Source organism: Colobus angolensis, unplaced genomic scaffold (genome assembly GCF_000951035.1).
Source record: "Colobus angolensis palliatus isolate OR3802 unplaced genomic scaffold, Cang.pa_1.0 Scaffold462, whole genome shotgun sequence".
In the NCBI taxonomy this organism is placed as follows: domain Eukaryota; kingdom Metazoa; phylum Chordata; class Mammalia; order Primates; family Cercopithecidae; genus Colobus; species Colobus angolensis.
The window spans coordinates 355649-367979 of NW_012118066.1; the positions used below are offsets into that span (position 1 = coordinate 355649).

A 12331-nucleotide genomic window follows, 5' to 3' on the forward strand; every position below is an offset into this window, starting at 1 on the left:
CAAGCTGAATGGCCCGGAAGAGGAGACGCTTCCCCGGGAACCCAGTGCCCGCCTTGGCCCGGCCCCGACCCAGGAGGGAAGGGCCCTCGCGCCTCACCTCGGGTTGTGGACGGAGCGGTGGGGATCCCAGAGGGGTTCGCGGGTCGGACCTGGCGTACTGGCCTGGCGAAGAGCACCGCTGTCGCCCGCACGTGACCGGTTCGGACAAGATGGCAAGAGCGGAGAAGCGGCCGGATCCCAGATGCGCGCGTGCTGCCGCCGTGGGGGCTGCGCCCTTTTGCCTGCCCCGCGTCGGGGATCGGGCGCGCCCTCTGAGACCTGAAAGGGCACCCAAGTGCCCCCTGTCTGCGAAGTCCGGCGCGGGCCCTTCGGCGCCCCCGGTGTCTCTAGGCTTCCGCAGGAGGCGCCCTGTAAATCTTGAGTCTTCCTGCAGCGAGGGGGCACAGGACAGCTGCGAATTGGGACGAAAGAGCCCAGAGCCCCGGGAAGGATCAGAACCTCGAAGGCGGCTTCAAGTCGGCCCAGCAACCCGAGGTGACCGTGAGCGGTTAGGTTGCCTGAGCTCGCCCCCTACTCCTGAGCGCAGGTGCCGGTGGGACATAACACCCGCCCACCTGCTCCGGAAAGTTCCCTCCAGGAGGGAGTTCCCGCGCCACCGAGACCCGGGAGCTCCTGATGAGACTCCCAGGCCCTGAAAGGAGTTCTCGGACAGGGCTCAGAGGTGCCCCCACCGCAAGAAGAAAGTCTGGGGTTCTCACCGTGTGCCAGGCGCGAGCTCGAGCCGTCTCCCTCAACCGCTCTGGGAAATATCCTACTTCAGGAACTTACTCAAAGTCACGCCGCTGGTTGGATTTGAATCCAGATTTTTTTTAGCACCGCTGAAAAAACAGTATGACAACCAGAAAGAGAACAATCTAAAAAGAATACAGTAATCCATATTATTACAATGAAATGAAACTTTTCACGACATGAAACATATATATACACTGTATATAGTTGCAACAACACTGTTTTTGTTACTACTTTCACTACCATTTTTGTTTTGTTCACATGATTCATTTTTAAGGTGTGCAGATGTCCTTAACTATTCACTCAGCCCCCTAATATTTTTGGTTCTTTACAGTTGTTTGCTAACGTATCCTTGAATTCTGCACTTGGGACAAATACCTGGGAGTGGAAAGGCTCCCAGGTAGAAGGCTGTGAATGGCCAAGTAGTCTTGGCTTCCAGCGTCATGTTTTCCCCAAGAGCTGCCCCAATTATTCTACCACCTCCAAGAAACAAGTGTAAGGAGTTTACACATTTTTAAACATTGAGTGCCATTTCCCCCCTACTTTAATAGTCTATTGCTAGTTCAAGGTTACTTGGCATTTCTTAGGTGACCAAACATTCAAACATGAATTTTTTTTCCATGCATTTATTATCTGCATTCCCTGTTCTGTGAATGTTCTGTGCATATCTATCTTCTGGGGACTTGAACCTTCTAACTTTAAACAAGCTTTTTTTGTATTATAGATATTATTCCTTTGTCGACATTGATGCAAATATTTTCTAGCCTGTTCTTTCTTATTTTATTCTAATGTTCAATGTGTCATTCTAGTGAATCCTTTGTGGTTTTTTTAATTGCTTCAATTCTGACAAAGTGAGCTTTCTGCTGCCCATCTGATAGTCTTTTTTCTGCTAGTTTTGTACAATTTCATTTCATATTTCATTCTCTGATGATTATCCCGATTTTATTTTGGTTTATTTATTTGGAGTAAAATATGGACATAACTCACTACCACTGTCATCAGTTGTTATTAATTCTGCAGTTACCATTTATTAAATAATTATTCACCAGACGTGGTGACTTACACCTGTAGTCCTAGCATTTTGGGAGATTGAGGCAAGAGGATCACTTTAAGCCAGGAGTTTTAGGCTGCAGTGAGCCGTGATTGTGCTACTGCACTCCAACCTGGGTGACAGAGCAAGACTCCATCTCAAAAAATAAAAATAAAAATAATTTTAAAAAAAGACTGGGCACAGTGGCTCACGACTGTAATCCCAGCACTTTGGGAGGCCGAGGTGGGAGGATCACGAGGTCAGGAGATCGAGACCATCCTGGCTAACAGTGAAACTCCGTCTCTACTAAAAACACACAAAAAAATTAGGCGGGCGTGGTGGCAGGCACCTGTAGTCCCAGCTACTGGGGAGGCTGAGGCAGGAGAATGGTGTGAACCTTGGAGGCAGAGCTTGCAGTGAGCAGAGATTGCGCCACTGCCCTCTAGCCTGGGCAACAAAGCGAAACTCCGTCTCAGAAAAAAAAAAAAAAATCCTTTGTTTAGTAAAACCTACTTTTATGCTAGACTTTTGATTTTGATTAATATATTTTTGAATTCTCCACTTCCTTCCGTAGCCCTAAGTTTGAGCAAATACCATGTGAATCTAAATATTGGTTCTTTGGAATAGGTTCTGACATATAAAAAGGCTTGATTCCCTCTCATGCCCTTATGAGGTCTTCTTTTTTCAGAGTATCAGTTGATATCCACACTGGTTTATGTGTCTCTATGCATCCTACCATAATCATATAAGGGTTAAGAGAACTGGCTTTGAGGAGGGACCACCCAGGTTCAACAACCAGCCCTGTGACCTTGGCAACTTACCTGTCCCCTCTGGGCCTTCGGGTCTTGGTCTGTAAAATTAGGATAAGAGTAACAGCTTCCTCCTGCCTGGCGCATTGGCTCACACCTGTAATCCCAGCACTTTGGGAGGCCGAGTCGGGTGGAGAGGTCAGGAGATTGAGACCATCCTGGCTAACACGGTGAAACCCTGTCTCTAGTAAAAATACAAAAAACTTAGCCAGGCGTGCAGTCCCAGCTACTCGGGAGGCTGAGGCAGGAGAATAGCGTGAACCCGGGAGATGGAGGTTGCAGTGAGCCAAGATCGCGCCACTGCACTCCAGCCTGGGCGAGAAAGCAAGACTCCATCTCAAAAAAAAAAAAAAAAAAAAGATTAACAGCTGCCTCACAACCTCAACGCCTAGGACATAGTAAATGTTTTGTAAATGTTAGCTGTTGTTAATGATTTTTTTGAGACAGAGTCTCGCTCTGTCACCCAGGCTGGAGTGCAGTGGTGCAATCTCGGCTCACTGTAACCTCTGCTCAAGCGATTCTCCTGCCTCAGCCTCCTCAGTAGCTGGGATTACAGGCGTGCGCTACCACACCTGGCTAATTTTTGTATTTTTAGTAGAGACAAGGTCTCACCATGTTGGTCGGGCTGGTCTTGAACTCCTGACCTCATGATCCACCCACCTCAGCCTCCCAAAGTGCTGGGATTACAGGTGTGAGCCACCGCGCCCAGGCTTTTTGAAATTTTTTTTTGAGAGAGAGTCTCACTCTGTCACCCATGTTGCAGTGCAATGGTGCTATCATGGCTCACTGCAGCCTCTACCTCCCAGGCTAAAGCAATCCTCCTGCCTCAGCCCCCTGAGTAGCTGGGACTACAGGTGTGCACCACCATGCCCAGCTAATTTTTGTATTTTTAGTAGAGACAGGTTTTTGCCATGTTGTCCAGGCTGGTCTCGAACTCCTAGGCTCAATGATCCACCCACCTCGGCCTCCCAAAGTGCTGGCCACCACGTCCGGTCCTATCTTTCAATTTATTCAGATTCCTTCGTTTAGTAATTTAGAAATGCCTCTCTTGCTCACCTTCATGATCCCTAAGGAAGAAGAACAGAGAACTCAAGGAACAGTTTAAAACTGCCCATCTGACTTGTGTCGGGCACTGTGTAGATGTGGGTGTGAGTATGCACATGTGCACTTGGACAGAATCTCCTTTAACTCTTGCAACATCCTTCAGGACAGGCCATAACATTCCCTATGGACAAAGAGCAAACTGAGAGCTTCCAGGTCATCCTTAAAGAGAAGCAAAGCTTAGCCACAAATCAGGCATGCCAGCTTCTACTGGGAAACCACACTACTGGAAAATTCGAGTTGGGGATTGTTGACAGAAGATGCAGCCCCAGAAGAGCATGGAACGAGGGGTAACTTATCAAAAACTGACTTCTGGTCACGACTCACCCCAGCTGAAAAGCCTCTCAAGGTTCCCTATTGCACTTTGCACAAGTCCAAAAGCCTCACCTTGGCCTATAAGGCACCAGGGCCAGGTGCGGTGGCTCACGCCTGTAATCCCAGCACTTTGGGAGGCCAAGGTGGGCGAGTCATGAGGTCAGGAGTTCAAGACCAGCCTGGCCAATATGGCAAAACCCCATCTCTACTAAAGTTACAAAAAGTAACCGGGTGTGGTAGCACGTGCCTGTAATCCCAGCTACTCAGGAGGCTGAGGCAGGAGAATCACTTGAATCTGGGAGGCTGAGGTTGCAGTGAGCCTAGATGGCGCAATTGCACTCCAGGCTGGGCAACAGGGTGAGACTCCGTCTCAAAAAAAAAAAAAAAAGACTGGCCCTGGCCCTGGCCTGGAGCACTGGCTCACACCTGCAATCCCAACACTTTGGGAGGCTAAGGTGGGCAGATCACTTGAGGTCAGGAGTTCGAGACCAGCCTGGCCAACATGGCGAAACCCCGTCTCTACTAAAAATGCAAAAATTAGCTGGGCGTGGTGGCACGTGCCTGTAATCCCAGCTACATGGGAGACTGAGGCAGGAGAATTGCTTAAAGCTGGGGGGCAGAGTTTGCAGTGAGCCAAGATCATGCCATTGCACACCAGCCTGGGTGACAAGAGCGAAACTGTGTCTCAAAAAAAAAAAAAGACTGGCCTGGCCCACCTTCACCTGGCCCATCGTCACCTGTCCCATTCAGCTGTCCTACTCACCTGCCTTGCTTGCTGTATTTTAACTGCACCTGTCTCCTTTCCATTTCATGAGTATGTCACTGTCCTTCCCACTGGCACACTCCCCATCCCACTTTCCTGCACCCACCTTTACATAGGTGACACCTTATTGTTCCAGTATCTGCTTAACAAGATGGTCTCCTCAGAGAGGCTTTCCCTGCCCACCCCATCTAAACAGGTTCTCTCTCTCCCCTGTGGTAATACTGCTAATTTATACCTACATTTGTTTGTCATGTATTTGGGTTCTGTCCCCCTCTGTAATCCTACAGATAGACATCAGTCCCCTTGAGCACAAAGACATGCCTGTCTCCATCACCATGAGGTCAGCCCTTTCCCCGAGAGGCAGTGGGAAGACAAGAGGGTGGCTAGTGGGCCATTTGGCAGCATCCAAGACCAGAGGTTGGCACACCCAGGAGGTATCGTGGCCATTCCCAACTTAGTCTCCGCTTCCTGCTGGCTTCATGGGGTAAGGGTTGTAATCCTCTGACATCATTGACCAAGGGGTCAGTGTTCAACCATTCTATATGAACCCCCTATGCCCTGAAGCCTTGCCTGCCCACGAATCAGCTTTCTGCGGGTGGGCATCAATCTGGGGCCTTGTACTGGATGAGAATCTAAGGGCCAGGCCCGGACCCTGGGGACTGGCAGAACCTTCAGCCAGGGCATCATGCTGTTTTCAACCCATGAAAAACTGAATGAAATTCCACAAGCCAGCCAGGCCTGCTGTCAGTGATCAGCGGACCTCCATTGCCACTGACTAGCCAGCTTCCTTCAGTCAGTCCAAATGAGGCCAGTCACATAATGACTTCCTGTGGCTAATTACCCAAGCAATCAGGTGAGCCCCACTGAAGAGTCACTGCTCACCCCATGCCATTCTTCACTGAGGCCCAGCTGACTATGCTGGCCCTGCTGCCCCCGGAGCACAGGCCATGACTCCACATCCTCCATAACACCTGCCCTGCTTCCCTCCATGTTCTGGCTCCTGTAACCCCTGCCCCACCAGGTGTCCTGCTCACCTATGCTCTGTTGTCAGGGAAAAAACAATGGGTGTGGAGGCAGACAGCTGGGGTCAAGTTCAGAGTTAGTCACTGATTCTCTGTGAGACCTTCTATGGGACCCTTTACCTCTCTGGGATCGGTTTCCTCATCTTTGCAAAATGGGGAAGAAACTACCTACTTTGCTGGCTCCTAGGAATCCAAAGAACAAAATGTGTATAAGCATTCTTTGCAAACTCTAAAGCACAACAGAATGATGAGAAATAATTGTCCTGACCTAAAGCCATCTCCTCCAAGAGGCCTCCCAAGATTGCTCCCCTTCTTTCTCTGTCTTCCTAAGGCACTTAGCTTGCTTTTCCTCAGTTGCTTACCTCAGAACAGGCACTGGCCCTCTTGACCCCGTTTTCTATCCTTGAGTGCCACAAGCCAAGGATTATGCCCCCATTCAACCCCAAAGACCGCTTCTCTCTCTCCACAGCCCTCTTTTCCCAATTTATGGGGAGAAAATATATTAATAGGCACAGTGTTCCAATTTTATGTTATTGTGCCATGCATTTTTCTTAAATTATTTTGCACCTTCAACTTCTTATCTGCTAATAAAAGGTCACAGGCACCAAATAAGTGACCAAGGACACTCAGCAATGCATGAAAAAACAGGGAGCAGTTCTTTGGGTTGGAGTCTCTTTTTTTTTTTTTTTTTCAGACGGAGTCTCGCTCTGTCTCCCTCTGTGGATCACTTGAGTTCATGAGCTTGAAACCAGACTGGGCAACATGGTGAAAACCCATAGCTACAAAAATACAAAAATTAGCCAGGTGTGGTAGTGCACACCTGTAGTCCCAGCTACTTGGGAGGCTGAGGTGGGAGGATGACTTGAGCCTGGGAGGTGGAGGTTGCAGTGAGCTGAGATGATGCCACTGCACTCCAGCCTGGGCTATAGAGCCAGACCTTGTCTAAGAAAAGGAAAAAAAAAATTGTATGAGAAATGTATACAGTGACTGGGACAGAGGACACAAACTGGTAGGCCCTGTGTCAAATGTGGCCCAGATGGCGCTTTGCTTGACCAGCATAGTGAGGTGCTTTTTGTTGTTGTTGTTGTTTTGTTGCTTTTTTTTTTTTTTTTTTTTTGTGAGATAGGCTCTTGCTCTGTCACCCAGGCTGGAGTGCAGTGGTATAATCATGGCTCACTGAAGCCTTGATCTCCCAGGATTGAGTGATACCCCCACCTCAGACTCCCAAGTAGCTGAGAATACAGGTGCGTGCCACCATGCCTGGCTAATTTTCATATTTTTTTAGAGATGAGGGTCTCACTATGTTGCCTAGGCTGGTCTCAAACTCCTAAGCTCAAGTGATCTGCCCCCCAATGGCCTCCCAAAGTGCTAGGATTACAGGCATGAGTGTGGCCGAGAGTTTTTTTACAATACTTTTTTTTTTTTAGGTATAATTTGCTTACAATAAAATATACCCATTTTGGGCCATGTGTGGTGGTTCAGGCCTGTAATCCCAGCACTTTGGGAGGCTGAGGTGGGCAGATCACATGAGGTCAGGAGCTTGAGACCAGCCTGGCCAACATTGTGAAACCCCATCTCTACCAAAAATACAAAAAATAGCCAGGTGTGGTGGTGCACACCTGTAATCCCAGCTACTCGGGAGGCTGAGCCATAAGAATCAGAGGTTGCAGTGAGCCAAGACCGCCCCACTGCCCTCCAACCTGGGCGATAGAACGAGACTCTGTCTCAAAATATATATACACACATATATAGACATATATATACACATAAATAGACACGTGTATATATACATATACAGACACACATATACCCATTTTATACGTGTAAATTCTCTGAGTGCTCACAGAGGTGCAGTCCACGTAACCACCACCACCATGAAGACACAGAGACTTTTTTTTTTTTTTGAAATGAAGTCTCGCTCTGTCACCCAGGTTGGAATGCAGTGTTGTGATCTCGGCTCACTGCAACCTCCGCCTCCCGGGTTCAAGCAATTCTTCTGCCTCAGCCTCCCAGGTAGCTGGGATTACAGACACATGCCACAATGCCCGGCTAATTTTTGTATTTTTAGTAGACGGGGTTTCGCCATGTTGGCCAGGCTGGTGTCAAACTCCTCATCTCAGGTGATCTGCCAGCCGTGGCCTCCCAAAGTGCTAGGATTACATGCGTGAGCCACCGCTCCTGGCCAGCACAGAGCCTTCTAATGACTCTCCTCACTCATAGGCAAACACTGATCTGATTTCTAGTTTCAAGATTAGTTTTGCCTGTTTTTATAAACTTCATCATATGCCGGGCATGGTGGCTCGTGCCTGTAATCCCAGCACTTTAGAGGCCAAGGTGGGAGGACTGATTGAGGCCAGCAGTTTGAGACCAGCCTGGGCAACACAGCAAGACCCCATCTCTAAAGAAAATTTTAAAATTAGCCAGGTGTGGTGGCCCAAGCCTGTAGTCCTAGCTATTCAGGAGGCTAAGGTGGGAGGATCACTTGAGCCTGGAGGTCAAGACTGCAGTGAGCTGTGACTGTGGCACAGCACTCTAGCCTGGGTGACAGAGTGAGACTTTGCCTCAAAAAAAAAAAAGGAAAAGTAAAGAAAAAAGAAAGAAAGAAAAGACAAGAAAAAGAATTTCATCATATGGCAATACTCTCTTGTGTCTGTTTTTTTTAAATTTTTTTTTTTGTTCAGCTCCTCCAAATAGCAATCATATCTGGTTGCTTTTTTCTTTGTTGTTGTTTTTGTTGTTGTTTTCGAGATGGTGTCTTCTTACTCTATCGTCCAGGCTGGAATGCAGTGGTGCCATCTCAGCTCACTGCAACCACTGCCTCCAAGTTCAAGCAGTTCTCCTGCCTCAGCCTCCCGAGTAGCTGTGATTACAGGTGTGAGCCACAGCGCTCAGCTAATGTGTGCGTGTGTGTTTCGGTAGAAGATGGGGTTTCACCATGTTGGCCAGGCTGGTTTCGAACTACTGACCTCAAGTGATCTGCCCACCTCAGCCTCTCAAAGTGCTAGCATTACAGGCATGAGCCACCAGTCCCTGTCTGGTTTTTTATTTTGAGACAGGGTCTCACTTCACAGGTGCAATAATTGTGCACTGCAGCCTCTAACTCTTGGCTTCAAGTGACCCTCCTGCCTTAACCTCCTGAGTAGCTAGGATTACAGGCATGTGTCACCACACCTTTTCTTATTTTTTGTAGAAACGGAGTCTCACCACGTTGCCCAAGCTGGTCTTGAACTCTAGTCTCAAGTGATTCTCCCACCTCAGCCTCGCAAAGTGCTGAGTTTACGAGTGTGACCTGCTGTGTCAGGCGTCCTGTTTGTTTCTGAGATTCATCCGTGTTTCTACATATATCAGATTATTCTTTTTCTTTTTTCTTTTTTTCTTTTTGAGATGGAGTCTCGCTCTGTCCCCCAGGCTAGAGTGCAGTGGCGTGATCTCGGCTCACTGCAACCTCCATCTCTCAGGTTCAAGCGATTCTCCTACCTCAGCCTCCTGAGTAACTAGGATTACAGGCATGTGCCTGTAATTACCATGCCTGGCTAATTTTTGTATTTTTAGTAGAGATGGGGTTTCACTATGTTGGCCAAGTTGGTCTTGAACTACTGACCTCAGGTGGTCTGCCCACTTTGGCCTCCCAAAGTGCTGGGATTACAGGTGTGAGCCACTGCACCTGGCCTCTTTTTTTCTTTAATGTTAAACCACTCCTTTATTAAAAGGTGAATCATATTATTTATAATTAAATTTATAATATAAACCATATAGAATGCCCAGGGGATGAGGATTCAAGAGTTCCCATTTGTTCAGGTCTTCAAAATATTGTACCCATATGAGTGTATGTCTTCCAAAATACTTACATCATAATATTTAATATATATATACTAGTTTAATAAAATGTTACATATATTGTAAAACACAAAATACAGAAATGTTAAAAGGAAGAAGAGGAGATAAATACTATTTTAAAATTATTGTTTGCCAAAGAAGTATGATCATTTTGCCCCTCATAAAATATTATATTAAATCATGTTATTATATTAAATGATATTAAAGACAATTATATTAAAGTATTAATAGTATTTTAATGAAATGAATATGATTGAAAATATTTCTGTTTTTCTATACTATTGAAGTATAATTGAAGTACAAAAAGACACATATATATATAAAGTGATAGCCCCTCAGCCCTACCTGACCCCCAGGCCTTGGAATTGACCTCTCTAGGGTGAAACCTGGATGACTGCTTATTTTCAACATGGTAACCAGTGCAGGCAAGAACATTCTCCATGACCCTCATGGCCCTTTTAGAGAGGCTGGGGCAGGAGGGTTGTGAAGAAGGCTGTTCCTCTGGCCCTTGGAAGGGACTTGGCAAGGCAGGCCCAACAAGGAGAAGAGAGGATAAAGGGAGATGCCACCAGGGACCCTCCTACACTCTCTCTCCATAACCACCTGCTGAGCTTAGGCAAGCACTGCCTGAATCCATTTGCTGCCCAGAGTCCCTCACACCCCCACCTTTTCACCATGAGTGGAGACCACAGTCCCTGCCTGTCCCATGCCCTCTGTCCCAGTCCCTGCCTCTCCCTACTCTGCCATTCTTTCTTTCATATTAAGGTATAGCCTACATATTTAGGTTGGTGCAAAAGCAATTGCAGTTTTTGCTGTTACTTTTAATGGCAAAAACTGTGATTACTTTTGTACCAATGTAATACAATAACTGTCAGGATATTGGTGTGGAGCTACAAGATGTTCACAAGGACATTTCATGTGTTTGTTTGATGCCTGTTACAGCTACACAGCAGTTTATTTTTTTATTTTTTATTTATTTTTTGAGATGGAGTCTTGCTCTGTCGCCCAGGCTGGAGTGCAATGCCTCCATCCCAGCTCACTGCAACCTCTGCCTCGCGGGATCAAGCCATTCTCCTGCCTCAGCTTCTCAGTAGCTGGGACTGCAGGCATGCACCACCACACCTGGCTAATTTTTGTATTTTTAGTAGAGACGGGGTTTCACCATATTAGCCAGGCTTGTCTTGAACTCCTGACCTCAGGTGATCCACCCACCTTGGCCTCCCAAAGTGCTGGGATTACAGGGGTGAGCCACCGCACCCAGCTGGTTTGGTTTTTGGTTTTTTTTAGACGGAGTCTCGATCTGTCACCCAGGCTGGAGTGCAATGGTGTGATCTCCGCTCACTGCAACCTCTGCCTCCTGGGTTCAAGCGATTCTCCTGCCTCAGCCTCCTGAGTAGCTGGGATTACAGGCATGTGCAACCACGCCCAGCTAGTTTTCGTATTTTTATTAGAGACAGAATTTGACCATGTTAGAGCTAGGATGATCTCCGTCTTTTGACCTCACGATCCACCCGCTGCGGCCTCCCAAAATGCTGGGATTACAGGCGTGAGCCATGGCGCCTTGCCCTAGTGTTCATATTTTCATCTGTGGCCAAAATCTTGATCGTTTTAACAGTTTATATTCTAATCATTTCCTAAACTTAAGCTTCTCATGTTTCGATTACAAAGTTGCTTTCTCTATATTCTTGAAATTATTTACTTCCTCTGCCTGAAAGACTTATTTCAATCACTTCACATAACCTCCAAATTTGAACTTAAAAATCAAGGAAGATCCTTAAGTTAGGAAGCATGCTTAAGGTAAAAGGTAATCCTAGGGCACAGCTAAGCCAAATAACAACCCAGATTTCTGGGAAGCTGCCACTTACTATTAATCTCAATCTGACAATTGTCTTACAAATGATATGGATAAATCATTTAATTACTGTGGTCCAGTTCAAATATGTACCATTTTACTTCCTTGTTACCAGTTATGCCACACAAAGCACAGTAAATAATGAAGTTTCTAGGCTTTTCTTAGTTAACCTGAAGATCTGGCTTGTCAGTGTTCAGACTTGCTAAAATTTATTTACATATTTATCTCAGTATAATCCAAATGTCTGGGTTAGAATCTATTTTCTGAGTATTTACTTTCTTTAGAAAGTAGAATTGCATGCACCTGAGACCTCTGGAATTTGCTATAGCATTGGACTAGATGTCCACTAATATACCTGAACAATCTTACCTTTAAAGTCAACATCCATTAGGTTCTAGCAGCTTCCTATTTCTCATTCCTTTAAACCTTTTAATACCTGTTGTTTCCTTCCACTTACTAGTACTTTCCTATAGACATATTAGGGTGGCACAAAAGTAATTGCACCAATCTAGTATTTTCAAAATCCAGTACACGTTTAGGCTTTGTATGCAACTCCCTGTAACATCTTTCTATTTCAGTGCAACCGTCTCTGGCAATTGGAAAAATAACAAAATTAGAATGAACACTTAATATCCTCCTTCCAAACCTATACCAAAATCACCCCCAAATATATTGACAACCCTGGAAATGATGTGTCCTACTTTCTTTTTTTTTTGAGACGGAGTCTCGCTCTGTCGCCCAGGCTGGAGTGCAGTAGCTGGATCTCAGCTCACTGCAAGCTCCACCTCCTGGGTTCACGCCATTCTCCTGCCT

At 46.5% G+C, this 12331-nt stretch overlaps 2 protein-coding genes across 2 annotated transcripts in view; one reads left to right on the forward strand and one right to left on the reverse strand.

The window, feature by feature from the left end:
- The window catches only part of SFMBT1 (Scm-like with four mbt domains 1), a 160970-nt gene extending 160691 nt beyond the window's left edge, over nucleotides 1-279 (reverse strand). The window contains exon 1 of the mRNA XM_011958242.1: nucleotides 98-279. The gene's annotated coding sequence lies outside the window, so the exon portion shown is untranslated. The remainder of the gene's footprint in view (nucleotides 1-97) is intronic.
- LOC105523428 (voltage-dependent P/Q-type calcium channel subunit alpha-1A) lies at nucleotides 7-1775 on the forward strand. The gene is given in 2 exon segments (XM_011958241.1): nucleotides 7-602; nucleotides 604-1775. Coding segments are annotated over 2 exon segments (864 nt in total). The 5' UTR covers nucleotides 7-8; the 3' UTR covers nucleotides 874-1775.
- The last annotated feature ends 10556 nt before the right edge of the window (nucleotides 1776-12331 follow it).